We start from the raw sequence: 21,146 nt of genomic DNA, 5'->3' as shown, positions 1-21,146 counted from the left end.
TATAAAGAATATTTGTTGGTCCGTGGTGTGTAATTGGGAGCAAACAGACCCTTAACTTGACACATTAATGAAATTGCTTATTCCAGTTATTAATAACCATGCACCCATTAAGAAAATTACTCTAAAAGCGGTTAAATCCCAGTGGCTTGATGAGGAATTGAAAAATTGTATGGTTGAGAGGGATGAGGCAAAAGCAATGGCAAATAAATGACATAAAAAAACATGAGCTGGCGCACACCCAGAAAAATGTATTTGTGTGGAGGTGCTGACTAACGGCGAATAAACTATCAAAATACAGTCGCTCACTCATATATAAACTCCCAGTAATTTACTATTTTTATTTTGATAGTATAAAGAATGATAGTAAAAAGCTTTGGAGCACCTTAAATTACATTTAGAGAAAAAAGGCAAACTCAGCTCCATCATTCATTGAATCAGATGGCTCATTCATCACAAAACCAACTGATATTGCCAACTACATTTTAATATTTTTTTATTGGCAAGATTAGCAAACTTAGGCATGACATGCCAGCAACAAATGCTGACACTACACCAAGTATATCTGACCAAATTATGAAAGAAAGGCATTGGAATTTTGAATTCCGTAAAGTGAGTGTGGAAGAGGTGAGAAAATGATTGTCTATCAACAATGACAAGCCACCTGGGTCTGACAACTCGATTGCAAAATTACTGAGGATAATAGCGGACGATATTGCCACTCCTATTTGCCATATTTAAAATTTAAGCCTACTAGAAAGTGTGTGCCCCCAGGCTTGGAGTGAAGCAAAAGTCATTCCGCTACCTAAGAATAGTATATAGCCCCCTTGGTCGGCTATTTGAGCCAGTAAATCAGCCTGTTACTAACCTTTTTAGTAAAAATTGTTTGACCAGATACAATGCTATTTTACAGTAAACAAATTGACAACAGACTTTCAGCACGCATATAGGGAAGGACATTCAACAAATGATTGAGGACTGTTTTGGGGGCTGTTTTGTCAGACTTCAGTGCAGCTTTTGACATTATCGATCATAGTCTGCTGCTGGAAAAACTTGTTATGGCTTTACACCCCCTGCTATATTGTGGATAAAGAGTTACCGGTCTAACAAAACAGAGGATGTTATTTAATGGAAACCTCTCCAACATAATCCAGGTAGAATCAGGAATTCCCCAGGACAGCTGTCTAGGCCCCTTACGTTTTTCAATCTTTACTAACGACATGCCACCGGCTTTAAGTGTCTATGTATGCGGATGACTCCACACTATACATGTAAACTACTACAGCGACTGAAATGACTGCAACACTTAACAAAGAGCTGCAGTTACTTTCAGAGTGGGTGGAAGGAATAAGTTGGTCCTAAATAGTTCTAAAACTAAAAGCATTGTATTTGGGACAAATCATGCACTAAACCATTAACCTCAACTAAATCTTACAATAAATAATGTGGAAATTGAGCAGGTTGAGGTGACTAAACTGTGACTAAGGCCAAGAGGGCACACAGTGTGTTGTGAAATCTGTGCTGTGAATGTATTGTAATGTTTTTAAAATTGTATAAACTGCCTTAATTTTGCTGGACGCCAGAAAGAGTAGCTGCTGCCTTGGCAGGAACTAATGGGGATCCATAATAAATACAAATACACCTTTCGGGGTGGGATGATGGGAGGCACAGGTTATTATTATTTTTTTGTTGAGTAATGCAGTTGCTCTCACATCATCCTTTTTACGTCTAGGTTGAGTCTAATTAATGCAATTGAGGGGATGTTTTTCTTGGCCCGGACTGGCCGGGTTACGCAAGACTCTCTTTGAAAGTGATCCCCCCAGCTCCTGTCCACTCCGCTCCCATCGCCAGTTCGCTGATTGAGCATAGTTCACGAGTTCACCAAGCCACAACCACTCTCAGCCAGCCACTCACAGCATCCATCCACGATTACCAGGTAGGGTTGAGCAGGGACCATCTCTCCCCCTGATTGCGAAATTGCAGGAAATGGTTTGCAGCATTAGTTGGTGTGTGTGTGTAATCATATGCCATAAAGGGAACAGCGTTAAGAGAGCAAGAGAGCCAACCTGTTGTTCTCCCCTTAACAAACAGCCCTTTTACTGAGCTCATGGGAGGGCTGACTGTGCGCCTTGAGTCACCACCCAATCAGGGAACCGTCCCTTAAATATCCTCTCCCTCTGCTCTGCCCCTCAGTCTCTCTCGCCAGCTTGACTTGAATGGGAGTCTATACTAACAGACGCCCTGCAATTGTGTAGCGTTTCCATGTGTTCCATGGCCTTAAGGCTCATTCACTTTGGCTCAGAGTAGAATTGCCCAGTAAACCCTCCTTCTAAGTCTGTCCTTCCATTGGTCAGAGAATTAGTCAATGCCTTGACCCTACTCTGTAATGACACGTGAAAAACCATTGTGGGTTTTGGTCTTATTGAAATAAGCGCCCTCTCCATTCCGGCACTCACCTCCCCTGCCTTGTGGCAGAATTTATTGAAGTATTTGGCTTAACTGAATATAAAACTGTGTCCAGGGGAGCATAGGTAAGTGTGTGTGTGTGTGTGTGTGAGAAAGAGAGAGTGCTGTTCCGGTGCTCTACTCTATGTTCCAGTTACTGGGTGCAGACTGCACGGCTCCTCCACAGGCTTGGCCTGGGGCCACCTGGCAGCCAAATAAAGGTGCCCTCCCTGGCCCTGCTCAACTGCTCCACAACCACAGACCCTCCAACCTGGAAATTCAGCTTCTCATTTATCAACACAGAAATTACATCAAAATATTCTCTGTCACGCTGCCGGCCCTTTGAAATCATGCGCTGGGAAGCTGGAAAACCATTAGCTTGTTAGATAGATATATAAAGTGGCAGAGAAAATAGCATAGACATGAGATCTGGAAGGAATGTCTGTGAAGCATTCCCCAGCAACACAGGCAACCGGTGAACGGTAGTTCTTAAATATTATGTCAGGATGAACATGTTGTTTACCAGGTTTCTAGAAGTCATTAAAGAGATCTTGTCTAAACAAGTATGAAATGTGAAGAATTTGTGTTGCACTGCTTCCAACCTCAAAATATGTAGAGCATGTTTTGATAAAGGATAGCACTTTTTTCAAAGCTAATTGATGTAGTTGTCTTTTAGATCGATGACGTTTGACCTTAGATGACCTGGAAGGCAGAACTTTTTTTTTGCTAAAATCAAAGTCTGATCTTTTTTATGTTTGTACTGAGCACATTTACAATTTGATAGCCTTTCCCATCCCTGATGTAGGTAGGGGATTAGGTACATGATGCCCTATTGTATAAATCCTCTTACGTGTAATGTCATAACTTACTTGATTGTGAATCTGAAGCTAAATGTGTGGTTGTTGCTCCTTAGGCCATGTTGGCTGCTAAGGCCATGATGCCATCCTATCCTGTGACGGCTCCTTGGCCCCAGGCTCCCACCGGCCCATCCTCCTCCAGTCTACCAGTGATCCACCCAGGCCGCCAGAACCACAGCCACGCCTGCACAGGCCCAGGACACATCCTCAACCCCAAACCACCCAGCAGTGCCAGGGAGGGTCTGGTCAGGAAGACAGCCACCCAGCGCCTCAACAAGTAAGACCTGGGGCTAGAGCTGCCTTTGGGATGCTGCTGTTCATTAGCTTCTTACTACAATGTTCATTATTACCACTGTAATGTGGAAACGTTGACTGGACCATGACATGAATATGCAGTATATGTGATGGCAAGCTAGTGGGTCTAGAGGACTATGGCTGTGCTGGAGGGGTGAACCAGGGTCCAGCAGCAGCAGAGAGTTCAAAAGGAACTGAGAGTTAGACTAGCCTACATGAAGCGTGGAGCGAACAGTACCAGTCCCTTGGCTTCAGGCTGTATCTGCCTGTTCAGTAAACAACCTCATCACAGGCCTGATTTCTGCCTTCTCAGTAAACACAATGCGGTTCAACTGCAGGGCCCTATTTATGAGCGCTGTTTAAACCCTGTTTTGTTTGGAGATTAACAGAAGAAGAGAGGAGGAAAAATGGAGAAAGAAAGAAAAGTTGGGGAGAGTGCAAACGGAGCGAAGCCTGAAACTGCCATCACTTTCCCATGCTGCAGTATGACTTTATTACCCAACATCTGGCTAAATTACACAGCAATGGCAAAACTCAGTGATACGGTTGCTTGTTTGTTTAAAGCACATGGCTTCGATGGAGGGCTCCTCTCCCCCAGCGTGAGGCGCAGTGGTCCCAGCTCTGTCATTCTCCTCTCCTCAACCTCCACCCCCTCTGGCCATGATGTGTGCTTCTGTAGTATTACATCAGAGATTTATATGGACCTGGCCGTTTGAATTTGTTGTATTTTTTGCTAAGTAGGGATATTTATAGAACTGTATGGTAAAGCCGTTGCTCTACCTGTCTGCTCCTACTGTATCTCTGTCTGTGTGTGCGCATGTCACTTGTCTTTCTGTCTGTATCAGAGGGTCCGTGTTGGTGCCTTTCATCAGGGGTACAAGGATTTGGCTAATGACACAAAGCCTTAGTGGCCGCCTCAGCAGATAGCAGCTTTGTTGTGGTGGCTGAGGCCAGCCAGGGAGCAGGAGAGGCTAGAGGGATGTGGTTGTGTTATGTTGCTGATGTGTGAGGAGCGCTCTCCTGGACAAGCGACACGGTCAGAGGGGAGGGAAGGCAGTGAATAGTTAAGGGTCGGTTATGGCAAGGTCGGTTAGGGCAGGGTAGGTGCAATGTTTGCTCCTCTCTGTGTGTCTTCCTGGCAGTTACTGTGTTTACCCTCTGCATGCGGAATTCCAGAACCTCCTCACACTCTCCACTGTCCTGCATTTTTGTGGTCGGCCTGTGTGACAGGGGAGAGTGTGGGAAAAACGGAAGCTTCTAGACCAAAAATGCACTGATGGAAAAAAGGAAGAAAAGAAAGAAGAGAGGGAAATAAAGAATGACGGATAGAAAGCAAACCTCTGTCTGAAAGAGATGAGATGATTGTTCACAGAAAATGGATAATAAGTTGTTTCCCTTTATGTTAACCAAGGTATTGCGTTGCCCTTGAAATGAGTTTAAGTAGTCTTAGCTCGTCCACCCCAACATGAAATCACTGTACTGTAGATATTAGAAATGTTCAAGGTTATTTAATCTTCAAAACACATTACATTTGATACTTATCTCAAAATGTTGCCCCTGCTGCCTGTTTTCCTACAGGACAATACATCATTGATGAACACAGAGTAAATCTTTGTTATTGAATCTAGGATCTGAATGACATGCAGTTTGGGTTTGTTGGAGAACGGTAAGTGAGTAATAAGGATCAAGATTAGCAGTTGTGTTTGGGAGTCAAATAAAGAGGGGAGTGGATTTATATGTTGGAGCAGCCAAACTGTCTCCTCTCTCTCGCCGAGGGCTGGGATGTAGAAAGAAGAGCCAATTCACTGGACCCACCACCAAGCTGCCCTGTCAGCCAATCAGAGCGGAACATCATGAGGAAATGCCAAGTCTGTTCAGCCACTGATTGGACAGACTTGTCAGTACATTTGTCAGAATTAGTTTCTGTCTCATTATATGTTAATTGATGAGAGAGATGACCGAAAGAATGTGAATGGACCACAATGAAGCTTAGTTTCGCAACAATGACTGCTTCTGAGATATCCTAAGATGAAACCAAAGCATCAAGGCTTGTCTATGGCTATGGACAACGTCAATCAAATTCTAAACTTCACCCATACCCCAATTGTCATGCTTTTCTGCATAACCAAATTGCTACTGTATCTGTGGCATACAGTTGGGCAGGACCCTAGAGTGTCGATTGGCCTAACATGGTTGCAAACTGGGAATGACTTCAGTTACAAATTTGAAAGCAATTTGTAACACAAATAAATTGTGTTTGGTGTTTGTGAGGCTTGGCGGGTTTTGCAGCTGTAGCTACGGAAACCCAGGCTGTCATGTGGCATTCTTAATAGGGTGACAATTACAGCAGAACCATTACTGTCAAACTGGCTGCTGCCTTCGCTGCCTATTAGTCAGCTGTAGGAACGACTTGATACTATAAACACATCACGCTGCCAAAACTCTGTTTATAAATGAACACTAATCCCCTGCCACCCCCCGGTTAGACGTCCAGATAGCATAAAGAAACGCTCGCTTCCACCATACACAAAGAAACACACAACCATAGACTATGAAATCTAGGAACATGGTTGCCTATCTGGGAAAATCCACTCAAGCCCCCTCTGAAAGAAAAAGCTTCTTACAAGGCTTTACATTTATTTCCTAAACGTCTAACTGTGGGTGCATACTCCATGCAGAGATACGTGTTCAATATATTAAGCCCTTCCATACTGCGGTGTTTGCCGGTCTACACCTTATGACGTGTAGAAGTGAGAGACGGTTGACAAAGTGATATGAAGAACTCAGAGGTCAAGCTTTCTCCAAATATTAAAGGGTTGCTTCCTGTATAGTTATGCCGCACTTTAAGTGAGCCAGTCCTATTTGTGGTTGTGTAATGGTGTGAAGGAACAACTGTGCAGTCCCTACAAGGAAGCAGTGTGTGCCCTCATTACCTTCTTAATGCTGCTTTGTCAACCCACTGTTATGGGGCGAGAGGTTAATACCAGCTAAGCTTTATTTATTGTTCCCCCAAAAATGCTTAACACATTTAATGTATAGAGTTACAGGCTTGTTGGCCCCTGCTTTATGTCCTTCTTCCACCCATAATGATTTATTCTGAGAAGCTGTTTACACACATTGTCCCTGTGTAGTCTGTTTCTGTGAGAGCCAGTGTTGTGTGTTCTATTAAGAGGCAGTGCCCTATACACGTTGGTAGTACTTGCTGGAAAGAATTGGTCACCCATTTCATGAAACATTATGAAACAGTATCAGTCACAATGGGACCTGTTCTCATGACTTTTCTATTTAAAAACACACCGGTAATTCCACAAATGACCCAGCCGGCACCACAACCGTATCAGCTAACCCTACAACGTACTTGTTCTTTTGGAGCGTCAGTGTTGAGGAAAACGTCATCCAGGACAGCTACCATGGTAGAGGAATGTGTCCCAGCACTCAGTAAACACTTAACCTCTTGGAGTGTCAAGAGACCCCCACCAGACCCTATGGACAGCACATAGCAAACCACCACGCTTTACATTTTTCCTGCCTGGTGATGTCACAGTACACACACAATGTATCCATAGTCGTAATAGGAGCCAGTAATCCCTATGCCTCTACTGTAACTCTAAGAGAATTGGCCTTCACAGTGCTCTTACAATAAGAGTGAAGGGCACTACAGTATATCAGTGGAACCCTCCACAACAATGAATGTGGAACAGCATTGGTTTGTTTTTGCCCTATCTCTGGATCTCTCTGGGTAATGTACTGTACAGGAGTTGATCACTCTTATCTTGTCTCTGCCCACAGACAGACCTCATCAGAACGCCCAGCCAATGGAGCTCTGACGTCCAACTCGCAGCATGTGGTCTACGAGGCCGTGTGCGGGAAAGCAGGTGGGTCTGACAGTCCACAGTCCACACACACGCTCCCCTCCCTGTCTGTCGCTTGCCCACTGGTGCTGTAGTCCTTGGGCAGATGGTATGCCCTCTCCATGCCAGTGTCAGTGATCACAGCCAGGCATAGTGACCATTCTTCCATCGAGGACTGATCAACACCATTTGGATATTTTTGTCCTGTTTGGCCTGACTGCTTCAGACCGGATCTGCAAGCAATGACAAGAGTATAGCTATTGCAAGGCTCTTCTCATTGTGCACAAATCCAGGCCTGATGGGTCTGTTTCAAAAGATTTAGGGGCCATCTCTGACTGTGTAAATACTTAATTAGGTTTCCACTACAATGGTGATCTGCTGTTTGATCAGATAGGCTCCAAGTGTCTAACTATAGAGGTCAGATGACTGCTAGCGGGTGAGTGTGATTGCCATCGCTCTTTTGTAATGGGATCCAGTGGTGGGATATAGACACAGTTTGGGCATTCCCAGCTGTTGGCTGTGCTTCCCATCCTAATTGCTGCCCAGCCACCTAAATCCCTGGCCAGTTGTGCCCCAGAAATCACACATGACTGAGCAGGTCTTTCATAGGAAACACAGTATGTGCATTTTGGTCTCATTGTGGTATTGCATTTTGTTATTTTATTGCTGTTATATTAACATTATTCAATTTAGTTTGATGTCTGCAAATCGTACATTTTGTTACTTATACCTTTTAGAGTGTGTGCGCGTCTACCGCCTTCTCATCCTGCAGTTGCACAACTCTTTCCACCCTGGAGCCTGAGAAAGGGACTGGTGGAACTGTTGAGTTTATTGCAGTAACAGTGATATTAAGCAGTTTTAGCGGATGCACATCTGTTTGTCTGATCAGGGCTTTTTTCCATAGTCCTTCTATACGTTAGCATTAGTGTATCACACCATTCATCATGTGAGCGTCACACTTGAGCCGACCAAGAGAAACCCAGATCAGCCTGCATCTGTCCAAACGGAGCTGGAAAAAGACAGCAGCTATGCACCAACCCAAAAATGTGTGCCACCAGAACATTTCTTTTTTTTCTCCAATTTTCTCTCTTCAAAGTATGAAGGTTGGCGTAGGTTAACAAACATCTTATAAAGTAATCAATAACTGTAACTGGATCCGTGGGGAGCTGCTCCTGAATTTCATGAATGCATTTTTTCCATAATTTAGGGCACCAGGTTGGGGGAGATGCCTGGTGACTCCAATACAACGCGAAGCAGTTAGCTTGGGAGAGAAAGAACAAAAAAAAGTCAGTACCAAACCTTTTAACAAGCCAGCCCTGGACCAGGTTTAGCCATGCATTGAGATTGGAGCAGTCCTGAAGCCAGCGCTGGTATCGCTGGTGTTATGCCCCTTGTTTTTCGAGTGGACATAGCTTGGTGGGGCTTAGGAACGCTGCCTGCCCAGTGTCCCTTTGTAGTGAGGTGACTGGCCTCCTCTGATCCACTCTGACAGGGAGTTAGAATGGGTCCGAACAGACAGCATTCTCTCTGATCAGCTGTCAGCCAATATTAATCACACACTCGCTCTCACTCTCTTTCCTCTTTCTCTCTCTCTCGCTCACTTTCTCCTCCCTCGTTCTCTCTCTCTCGCACTCACTCTCTCAACTCCCACTCTCTCTCGTGCTTTCTCCCCAAATGAGGACCTATCAAAGCTTATGAAAATATTTATACCTATTGGTCCCAAATGGTCTTTCTCTCATGAAGTGGGTGGTGCTACACAGAAGGCAGCTGAGGAGAGATTTATTGTATTCTGTTTGAGAAGGAAATGAATGCTGCACTTGTGTCGTTTTAGTAGGAGACCGGTACAGAGTAATAGTTCTGCCATTTTGTTTTTGCTTTGCTAGCCGGGTTTTTCCAGTTTTCCTTTGCTGACACTTTGCTGTTGAAGACAATTCTAAGTGAACCAAGTAAAGACGCATCACTCTCATTCTTCTTTTGTCCAATTCAGAAAAATCCTGTTTTTCCACAGGTATCTAGTGTTCTTTATCAGTCTGTATCTGTTTGGTGGCTTTGTTTCATTAGTGTTTGTTTATGATTTTGATTTCTGCATTACTGTTGGGGATAAAGGAAGGAGAATATTGGCCTTTCTCTCTTTCTTTTGCTGAGCTAGAAAAAGCTGCTTCCAACGGTCATGTCATCGGATTGGAAGTCTGGGAGATGTTTTCGTTTTCCAGCTCCATCAGGCCCCACGGTGTAAAAGAGCACCAAAATAAACAGTCTGCCGAGAGGGAATGAAAGGGAATACTGTTTGGAAGCACAAATACAGCAGCTCGACCTGCACTTGGAATTCCTTTTCTACTGGATGCCTGGCGCTGGGCCAGGCGATATGCAAGGGGTGAGGGGACAGCAGGAAAAGGGCTGCTGCCCAGTGGCTGCCTGGGCGGCTCCACTCATACCTGCATTGGCCATGAAAAGTAACACAGCCATACCATGACATTTTGCCAGCGGATTCCTTTTTTTCTCCATTGGTTTTGCACGTTCCTCCGAAACGTTTTAAAGTTCAGGAAATATTTCTACATCCAATACCTCATCTGATTTTATTTTCAGAATTGTCCTTAGACTAATTCTTCTCCCTATAACAATTCAAACATCTAGCAAACTGGCAACCCAGGGACCCCACCCAAGCAAACTGCCGACCCAGGGATCCCCATCATATGTTACCAAAAAAAAAAAATGGTCTTATCAGATGAATGGCAAGTAGAAGTAATCAACATTTTAAAATGAATAGATTTGGTGGACAGTTTCATTCTTTTGACCTCCCCACAATTCATTGGAAGAGGAAGTGTAAACTCTAACAAACAGTGCCCTCAGAAAGTATTCATACCACTTGACTTATTCCACATTTTGTTGTTACAGCCTGAAAAATATATATATCACCCATCTACACACTACCCCATAATGACAAAGTGAAAATGTGTTTTTAGAAATGTTTGCAAAGTTATTGAAAATTAAATACCCTAGTCATTACTTTGTAGAAGCACCTTTCGCGGCAATTATAGGTTTCAGCCATTTTGGTTATGTCTTTATGAACTTTGCACATCTGGATTTGGGGATTTTTTCCAATTATTTCTTGCAGATTTTCTCACTCTGTTAAGTTAGATGGCGAGCGGTAGTGAACAGCAATCTTCAAGTCTTTCCACAGATTTTCAATGGGATTCAAGTCTGGGCTTTACCTAGGTGTTGCTTTGGCTGTATGCTTGGGGTTATTGTCCTGTTGGAATGTAAATCTTCACCCCAGTCTAATGTCGTTTGCAATCTGAAGCAGGTTCTCATCAAGGATTTGCCTGTATTTGGCTCCATTCTTTGTTCCCTCTATCCTTACCAGTCTCTGCTGCTAAAAAGCATCCCCATAGCATGATGCTGCCATCATGCTTAGATGACTGGTTTTCTCCAGACATATCGCTTTGCATTCATGCAAAAGAGTAAAATGTTTGTCTCATCAGACCGCAGAATCTTTTCCCTTATGAGCTCTGTCTTTCACATGACTTTTGGCAAATCCCAAGCACGCTGTCATGTGCCATTTTCTCAGGAGTGGCTTTCGTCTGGCCACTCTCCCATAAAGCCCATATTGGTGAAGTGCTGTAGAGACTGTTGTCCTTCTGGCAAGTTTTCCCATCTCAGCCAAGGAAGTCTGTAGTTCTGAGTGGTCTTTGGGTTCTTGGTCACCTCTCTGACCAAGGTCCTTCTTGCTCAGTTTGGTCAGACGTCCAGCTCTAGGCAGAATCTGGGTAGTTTCATTTCCAAGAGCACCACTGTAGAAATGGTTGTATATCCTTCCCAAGACACAGTATATGCCTCATCACAATTCTACCTCGGAGATCTTGTCACTGGTGTCAGTGAATGACAGTTTCGCAGGCTATACTAACAGCAATGCAAAAAATAACTACCCACAAAGGGACAGGTGGAAAACAAGCTCCTTAAGTATGACTCTCAATCAGAAACAACGATGTACAGCTGTTCCTGATTGAGAGCCACACAAGGCCAACAAAGAAATACACAACATAGACAACCTAGAATACAAAAACAAGAACATAAACCAAAAACCCCGGAACACATAAATACAACACCCCTCTAAGTACACACACACACCCCGAACCATAGAAAACAAATACCCCCTGCCACGTCCTGACCAAACTACAATAACCAATAACCCCTATTACTGGTCAGGACGTGACAGATCTACGGACAGTTCCTTGGACTTCATGGTATTGTTTCTGCTCTGACATGCACTGTCAACTGTGGGACCTTATAGACAGGTATGTTTCTTTCTAAATCATGTCCAAACAATTAAATTAGCCATAGGTGGACTCCATCTATTTGTAGTGACATCTCAAGAATGATCAAACGAAATTGGATGCACCTGAGCTCAATTTGGAGTGTCATAGCAAAGGGGTGTGAATACTTTCAGTGCCTTCAGAAAGTATTAACACCCTTTTACTTTCTCCACATTTTGTTGTTACAGCCTGAATTAAAATGTTGATTAAATTGATATTTTGTGTCACTGGCTTGCACACAATACCCCATAATGTCAAAGTGGAATTGTTTCTTTTTTCTTTTTACAAATTAATGAAACATGAAAGCGGAAGTGTGGGTCAGTAAATATTCAAACCCTTAGTTATGGCAAGCCTAAATAGGTTCAGGAGTAAAAATGTTCTTAACAAGTCACATAATAGATTGTATGGCTTACAGCAGTGAGTCTTTCTGTGTAAGTCTCTAAGAGCTTTGCACACCTGGATTGTACAATATTTGCACATTTTATTATTTTTTAAATTATTCAAGCTCTGTCAAGTTGGTTGTTGATCATTGCGAGACAGACATTTTAAAGTCTTACCATAGATTTTCAAGCAGCTTTTAAGTCAAAACTGTAACTAGGCCGGAATATACAATGTCGTCTTGGTAAGCAACCCCAGTGTATATTTGGTGTTTTAGGTTATGGTCCTGTGAAAAGGTGAATTTGTCTCCCAGTGTCTGTTGAATGCAGACTGAACCAGGTTTTCCTCTATGATTTTGCACATGCTTAGCTCTACTCCATTTCTTTATATCCAAAAATGTTCCCTAGTCCTTGCCCATGACAACGATATCATTAAAATGATACAACCACCACCATGCTTGAAAATATGAAGAGTGGTACTCAGTGATGTGTTGGATTTGCCTCAAACATAATGCGTTGTATTCAGGACATAAAGTTAATTTCTTTGCCACATTTTTAGCAGTTTTACTTTAGTGCCTTATTGCAAACAGGATGCATGTTTTGGAATATTTTTATTCGGTACAGGCTTCCTTCTTTTCACTTGATCATTAGGTTAGTATTGGTAGTAACTACAATGTTGTTGATCCAGCCTCAGTTTTCTCCAATCACAGCCATTAAACTCTGTAACGGTTTTAGTCACCATTGGCTTCATGGTCGCAAATCTGTGCGGTTTCTTTCCTCTACGGCAACTGAGTTGATGGCTGACATTTTACGTGTTTGTAACTGATTGTGTTTTTATGTTTTTTTTTTTTGTTGAACTTTTTTATTTTTTTTACTTATTTTGTACATAATGTTGCTGCTACTGTCTCTTATGACCGAAAGAAATAACTCAGTTTTCCTGTTTTCTTATGGCAGAATACATTCATCCAGAGGCAGCGATCCTAGTGGCCGTGGACTTTAATGCAGGGAAACTTAAATCTGTTTTACCAAATGTCTATTAGCATGTTAAATGTGCAACCGGAAGGAAAAAAAAACTCTAGACCACCTTTACTCCACAAACAGAGACACGTACAAAGCTCTCCCTCGCCGTCCATTTGGAAAATCTGACCATAATTCTATCCTCCTGATTCCTACTTACAACCAAAAATTAAAGCAGGAAGCACCAGTGACTCGGTCAATTAAAAAAGGTGGTCAGATGAAGCAGATGCTAAGCTACAGGACTGTTTTGCTAGCACAGGCTGGAATATGTTCCGCGATTCTTCCGATGGCATTGAGGACTACACCATATCAGTCACTGGCTTCATCAATAAGTGCATTGATGACGTCGCCCCCAGAGTGACTGTACATACATACCCAAACCAATAGATTACAGGCAACACTGAGCTAAAGGGTAGAGCTGCCGCTTATAAGAAATCCATCTATGCCCTCAGACGAACAGTCAAACAGGCAAAGTGTCAATACAGGACTGATCCTGATCCTCAACACAGGGGCCCCTCAGGGGTGCGTGCTCAGTCCCCTCCTGTACTCCCTGTTCACTCATGACTGCACGGCCAGGCACGACTCAACCACCATCATTAAGTTTGCCGATGATACAACAGTGGTAGGCCTGATCACCGACAACGACGAGACAGCCTATAAGGAGGAGGTCAGAGACCTGGCCTTGTGGTCCCAGGACAACAACCTCTCAACATGATCAAGACAAAGGAGATGATTGTGGGCTACAGGAAAAAGTGGTGTCAGGCAGTCAGAGGAAGACTCAAAAAATTGTCAAATTCCAGCCCCCCTAGTCATAGATTATTCTCTGCTGCCGCACGGCAAGCGGTACCGGAGCGCCAAGTCTAGGTCCAAGAGGCTCCTAAACAGCTTCTACCTCCACAAGGAACGAGGAAGAGCTCGGTTTTGTTTGGAAAGTTTGTTGTTTAAAAGTATATTGGAATGTTCTTCTTATATTGGATCCCGCGACACAGTTGGCGTCAGTTGCTGGGACTGCTTGTATCTTTCCAGTGATCCTGCCGACCAAGGACAGGTCTGAGGAGCTATTTGGCATTGCAGCTAGCCTAGCTGCTAGTTAGCTGGACATCAAGCTAGCGAGTTGTTCTTGAATGCAGCCAGCACCGCGGTTAGCCATTGTGGCTGGGACCACGGATTGTCCCAGGTTTGTGGCTGTCTAGATCCCTGCCGTTTGTTGTTTTCAATTTTCCCCGTGACCTTCCCTGTCTGGAACTGCGAGGAGTAACAGCCTAACATACGTTGCTAGCTACCATGACAAAGACCAATGCCGGCGGGAGTACTGTTGAGGACCGTGCCAGTGGTGTTCATCACACGTGAAGGATCTTTTAAACTAATAAAAAGAGACCTATAAGCAGTTCCAACAACAAGAAAATAGTTAAAGGGTTTTGTCCAAATATATGTGGATTCTACTAATAAAATAATGGACGACCTGACCAGAGGTCCAGGACCTGAAGAACAGTTTGCAGTTCTCCCAGGGTCAGCTCAACGAGTTGGAACAGGAGCACAGCAAGATGACAGCAATCTGCAAGTCATCTCGAGTGACAATCAAGGCGAAACATGGTTGTGGATGGAATTCCAGAATCTCCACATGAGACCTGGATGGAGTCTGAGGACAAAGTGAGGGAAATGATCTCTGAGAAATTGAAGATGGACCACAGGAAGATTGAGGTGGAGCGCGCCCACAGGACTGGAAAACCCACCACCGGCCCAGGTGATAGGCCTAAGCCAATAGTGGTCAAGTTCCTGAGGTTCAAGGACAAGGTAGCTGTTCTTGAAAGAGCCAAAAACTTGAGAGGAACGTGTATGTTCCTCAATGAGGACTCCTGAAGCTGTGCACCAGAAAAGGAAAGAACTGATCCCAGCCATGAAAGCTGCCAGTGCACGTGGGGACATTGCGTACATCCGCTACGACAGGCTCATTGTCCACCCTCCCTCCCAGAAGCCTGGAAGGGATGAGAGAGCCAAGCCTATGGGTTCGTAGCCTCAACCCCACAGAACACACACCAACTGATTAATGGTCTGCTGAATGTATATATTTTTTTCTCTTGCTTTGTCTGCTCTTTTCAATATTATGTCTATCTCTGATAAGCTACCCAGGAAAGGGCTGAAAATAGCCCATATTATTATATGTAGTCTTAGAAATATGGTTCATGAAATCAGTAACTTGCTAACATCAGAACATTCATATATTAGCCATTTCTGAGACTCACTTAGATAATTCATTTGATGATACATCAGTAGCAATACAAGGATATAACATTTATAGAAGAGACAGAAATGCTTATGGGGGAGGAGTTGCTGTATATATTCAGAGCCAAATCCCTGTATGCTTAGAGAAGATCTTATGTCAAGTGTTATTGAAGTGTTGTGGTTGCACATCTAAACCTTTTCTTTTGGGGTGTTGCTATAGGCCACCAAGTGCTAACAGTCAGTATCTAAATAATATTTGTGAAATGCTTGATAGTGTATGTGATGTAAACAGAGGTCTACTTTCTTGGGGACCTGAATTTTGACTGGTTTTCATCAAGCTGTCCGCTCAAGAGGAAGCTTCTTACTGTAACCAGTGCCAGTAATCTGGTTCAGGTTATTAATCAACCTACCAGGGTGTTTACAAACCAATACAGGAACAAGATCATTCACATATATCGATCACATCTTTACTAATGCTGTAGAACTTTGTTCTAAAGCTATATCCGTATCCATTGGATGCAGTGATCACAATATAGTGGCTATATCCAGGAAAGCCAAAGTTCCAACAGCTGGGCCTAAAATAGTGTATAAGAGATCATACAAAAGATTTTGCTATGACTCTTATGTGGATGATGTTAAAAATATTTGTTGGTCTGATGTGATTAAGGAGGAGCATCCAGACGCTGCACTTGATAAATTTATGGAATTGCTTCTTCCAATTATTGATAAACCTACACCTGTTAAGAAACTGACTGTTAGAACTGTTAAAGCTCAACTCCATCTTTCATCGAATCAGATGGCTTATTCATCATCCATTTAATGTTTCCAATTATTTTAATTATTATTTCATTGGCAAAGTGGGCAAACTTAGGCAGGAAATGCCCACGACAAACACTAAGCAATTATATTCATGCATGAAAAAACAAATAATGAAAGAAAAGCAGTGCATTTTTGTAAAGTTAGTGTGGGAGAGGTGGACAAATTATTGTTAACGATCAATAATGACAAACCTCCTGGCATTGACAACTTAGATGGGAAGCTACTAAGGAGTGGCTATAGTCAGCCACCATCCTATCTGTCATATTTTTTTGATCTGAGCCTAGAGGAAAGTCTTTGTCCTCTGGCCTGGAGGAAAGCCAAAGTAATTCCGCTACCCAAGAGTGGTAAAGCGGCCTTTACTGGTTCTAACAGCAGACCTATAAGCTTGCTGCCAGCTCTTAGCAAACTGTTGGAAAAAGATTGTGTTTGACCAAATACAATGCTATTTCTCTGTAAACAAATGAACAACAGACTTCCAGCATGTTTATAGAGAAGGGCACTCAACATGTACTGCACTGACACAAATGACTGATGATTGGTTGAAAGAAATTGATAATAAGAAGATTGTGGGAGCTGTACTGTTAGATTTCAGTGCAGCCTTTAATATTATTGACCATAACCTGTTGTTGAAAAAATGTAAGTGCAATGGCTTTTCAACCTCAGCTCTGAATCCACGATATGGCAATCTATCTAATAGAACTTAAATGGTTTTCTTTAATGGAAGCGTCTCTAATGTCAAACATGTAAAGTGTGGTGTACCGCAGGGCACCTCTCTAGGTCCTCTACTCTTTTCTATTTTTACCAATGACCTGCCACTGGCATTAAACAAAGCATGTGTGTCCATGTATGCTGATGATTCAACCATATGCACATCAGCAACCACAGCTAATTAAGTCACTGAAACCCTTAATGAAGAGTTGCAGTCTGTTTTGGAATGGGTGGCCAATAATAAACTGGTCCTGAACATCTCTAAAACCTAAGAGCATTGTATTTGGTACAAATCATTCCTTAAGTGCTCGACCTCAGCTGAATCTGGTAATGAATGGTGTGGCGGTTGAACAAGTTGAGGAGACTAAATGACTTGGCGTTACCTTAGATTGTAAACTGTCATGGTCAAAACATATAGATTCAATGGTTGCAAAGATGGGGAGAGGTCTAGCCGTAATAAAGAGATGCTCTGCTTTTTTGACACCACAATCCTAAAAGCAAGTTCTGCAGGCTCTAGTTTAGTGTAATCTTGATTATTGTGTGGTCCAGTGCTGCAAGGAAAGACCTAGTTAAGCGGCAGCTGGCCCAGAACAGAGCGGCACGTTTTGCTCTTAATTGTAATCGGAAGGCTGATATAAATACAATGCATGCCAGTCTCTCTTGGTTAAGAGTTGAGGAGAGGCTAACTGCATCACTACCCCACCATACATGCCACCAGGGGTCTTTTCATAGTCCCCAAATCCAGAACAAATCCAAGGAAATGTACAGCATTATATCGAGCCCTTATTGCATGGAACTTCCTTCCATCTCCTATTGCTCAAATAAACAGCAAACCTGGTTTCAAAAACAGAAAGCAACACCTCGTGGCACAACGCCTCTCCCCTATTTGACCTAGATAGTTTGTGTGTATGCATTGATATGTAGGCTACGTATGCCTTTTTAAAAATGTATATAGTTATGTCCTTGAGCTGTTCTTGTCTAATAATGTTCTGTATTATGTCTCATGTTTTGTGTGGACCCCAGGAAGAGTAGCTGCTGCTTTTGGGATCCTAATAAAATACCAAGCCATAAAACTCCTGAACATCTAATCAAATGGCTACCCAGGCTATTTGCATTGCCCCCCCACCCCTATTTTACACCGCTGCTACTCCGTTATTAACTATGCAGTCACTTTAACTCTACCGACATGTACATATTACCTCGACTATCCGGTGCCTCCGCACATTGACTCTGTACCAGTACCCCCCTGTATATAGTCTTGCTATTGTTATTTTACTGCTGCTTTTTAACCTGTTGGGAATAGGGGGCAGTATTTGCACGGCCGGATAAAAAACGTACCCGATTTAATCTGGTTACTACTCCTGCCCAGTAACTAGAATATGCATATAATTATTGGCTTTGGATAGAAAACACCCTAAAGTTTCTAAAACTGTTTGAATGGTGTCTGTGAGTATAACAGAACTCATATGGCAGGCAAAAACCTGAGAAGATTCCTTACAGGAAGTGGCCTGTCTGACAAGTTCTTGTTCTTCTTGTCTCTGTTTATTGAAAACTGAGGATCTTTGCTGTAACGTGACACTTCCTACGGCTCTCATAGGCTCTCAGAACCCGGGAAAAAGCTGAATGATGTAATTCCAGCCTCTGGCTGAATAACAGTAGCGCGTTTGGATAGTGGCCGGTCAGAGCACCATCAGACTGAGGCTCGTGCACGAGTCGACCCCATGTTTTATTTTCTTTCGTCTTTGAACGTAAACACGCTTTCCCGGTCGGAATATAATCGCTTTTTTTACGAGAAAAATGGCATAAAAATTGATTTTAAACAGCGGTTGACATGCTTCGAAGTACGGTAATGGAATATTTAGAATTTTTTTGTCACGAAATGCGTCGTGCGCGTCACCCTTCTTTACCATTCGGATAGTGTCTTGAACGCACGAACAAAACAGAGGATATTTGAACATAACTATGGATTATTTTGAACCAAACCAACATTTGTTATTGAAGTAGAAGTCCTGGGAGTGCATTCTGACGAAGAACAGCAAAGGTAATAACATTTTTCTTATAGTAAATCTGACTTTGGTCAGGGCTAAACTTGGTGGGTGTCTAAATAGCTAGCCCTGTGATGCCGGGCTATCTACTCAGAATATTGCAAAATGTGCTTTCACCGAAAAGCTATTTTAAAATCGGACATAGCGAGTGCATAGAGGAGTTCTGTATCTATAATTCTTAAAATAATTGTTATGTTTTTTGTGAACGTTTATCGTGAGTAATTTAGTAAATTCACCGGAAGTTTGCAGGGGGTATGCTAGTTCTGAACGTCACATGCTAATGTAAAAAGCTGTTTTTTGATATAAATATGAACTTGATTGAACAAAACATGCATGTATTGTATAACATAATGTCCTAGGGTTGTCATCTGATGAAGATCATCAAAGGTTAGTGCTGCATTTAGCTGTGGTTTGGGTTTATGTGACATTATATGCTAGCTTGAAAAATGGGTGTCTGATTATTTCTGGCTGTGTACTCTGCTGACATAATCTAATGTTTTGCTTTCGTTGTAAAGCCTTTTTGAAATCGGACAGTGTGGTTAGATTAACGAGAGTCTTGTCTTTAAAATGGTGTAAAATAGTAATATGTTTGAGAAATTGAAGTAATAGCATTTCTAAGGTATTTGAATAACGCGCCACGGGATTCAACTGGCTGTTAAGTAGGCGGGACGATTTCGTCCCGCCGACCCTAGAGAGGTTAACTACTTGTAACTTATTTCTTATTCATATTTTTTATACTGCATTGTTGGTTAGGGGCTTGTAATTAAGCATTGCACTGTAAGGTCTACACCTGTTGTATTCGGTGCATGTGACTTATAACATTTGATTTGAGTTAGGAAGGACTGCTTTTTTTATTTTTACCCATCTACCAATAGGTTCCCTTCTTTGCAAGGCATTGGAAATCATATTAAACACTATTATTGCACACAGTGAGTTCATACAACTTTCTTTGTGACTTGTTAAGCAAATTTCTACTCCTGAACATATTTAGGCTTGCCATAACAAAGGGGTTGAATACTTATTTACTCAATACATTTCATATTTTTCATTTGTAAACATTTCTAAAAACATAATTGCACTTTGACATAAAGGGGTGTTGTGTGTATGCCAGTGACACACAATCTAAATGTAATCCATGTTAAATTCAGGCTGTAACACAACAAAATGTAGAAAAGGTCAAGGGGTGTGAATACTTTCTGAAGGCAGTATATACAGTGTATTCAGGAAAGTATTCAGACCATTTGGCTTTTGACACATTTTGTTACATTACAGCCTTATTCTAAAATTAAGGATTTTTATTTATTTAATATATCTACATACACAATAACCCATAATGACAAAGCAAAAACATTCTTTGCAAATTAAACAAACGCCTTATTTACATAAGTATAAAGACCCTTTGCTATTAGACTCAAAATTGAGCTCAGCTGCATCCTGTTTCCATTGATCATCCTTGAGATGTTTCTGCTACTTGGAGTCCACCTGTGGTAAATTCAAGTGATTGGACATGGTTTGGAAAGGCACACACCCGTCTGTATAAGATCCCACAGTTGACAGTGCATTTCAGAGCAAAAACCAAGCCATGAGGCCGAAGGAATTGTACCTAGAGCTCCAAGACAGGATTGTGTCGAGGCACAGAACTTGTGAAGGGTACCAAAACATTTTTGCAGCATTGAAGGTACCCAAGAACACAGTGGCCTCCATCATTCCACCAATCAGGCCTTTATGGTAGACTGGCCAGACGGAAGCCACTCTTTAGTAAAAGGCACATGACAGCCCACTTGGCCAAAAGGCACCTAAAGGACTCTCAGACCATGAGAAACAAGATTCTCTGGTCCGAGGAAATTAAGATGGTACTCTTTGGCCTGAATGCCAAGTGTCACATCTGGAGGAAACTTAGCACCATTCCTTCGGTGAAGCATGGTGGTGGCAGCATCATGCTGTGGGGATGCTTTTCAGCGGCAGGGACTGGGAGACTGGTCACAATTAAGGGAAAGATGAACGGAGCAAAGTACAGCGAGATCCTTGATGAAAACCTGCTCCAGAGCGTTCAGGATCTCAGACTGGGGCGACGGTTCACCTTCCAGAGGACAACGACCATAAGCACACAGTCTAGACAACGCAGGAGTTGCTTCGGGACAAGTCTCTGAATGTCCTTGAGTGGCTCAGCCAGAGCCCGGACTTGAACCCGATCTAACAT

At 42.7% G+C, this 21,146-nt stretch overlaps 1 protein-coding gene across 1 annotated transcript in view; it reads left to right on the top strand.

The window, feature by feature from the left end:
- The window catches only part of ttll5 (tubulin tyrosine ligase-like family, member 5), an 88,747-nt gene that overhangs the window by 61,938 nt on the left and 5,663 nt on the right, over positions 1 to 21,146 (top strand). Inside the window, exons 31-32 of the mRNA XM_082973153.1 lie at positions 3,356 to 3,576; positions 7,383 to 7,468. Of these exons, the coding sequence (XP_082829279.1) occupies positions 3,356 to 3,576; positions 7,383 to 7,468 (307 nt within the window). The remainder of the gene's footprint in view (positions 1 to 3,355; positions 3,577 to 7,382; positions 7,469 to 21,146) is intronic.

The sequence above is a fragment of the Salmo salar genome, chromosome 01, assembly GCF_965601325.2.
Source record: "Salmo salar chromosome 01, fSalSal1, whole genome shotgun sequence".
Taxonomy (NCBI): domain Eukaryota; kingdom Metazoa; phylum Chordata; class Actinopteri; order Salmoniformes; family Salmonidae; genus Salmo; species Salmo salar.
This window is presented reverse-complemented; position numbering and strand designations above follow the sequence as displayed.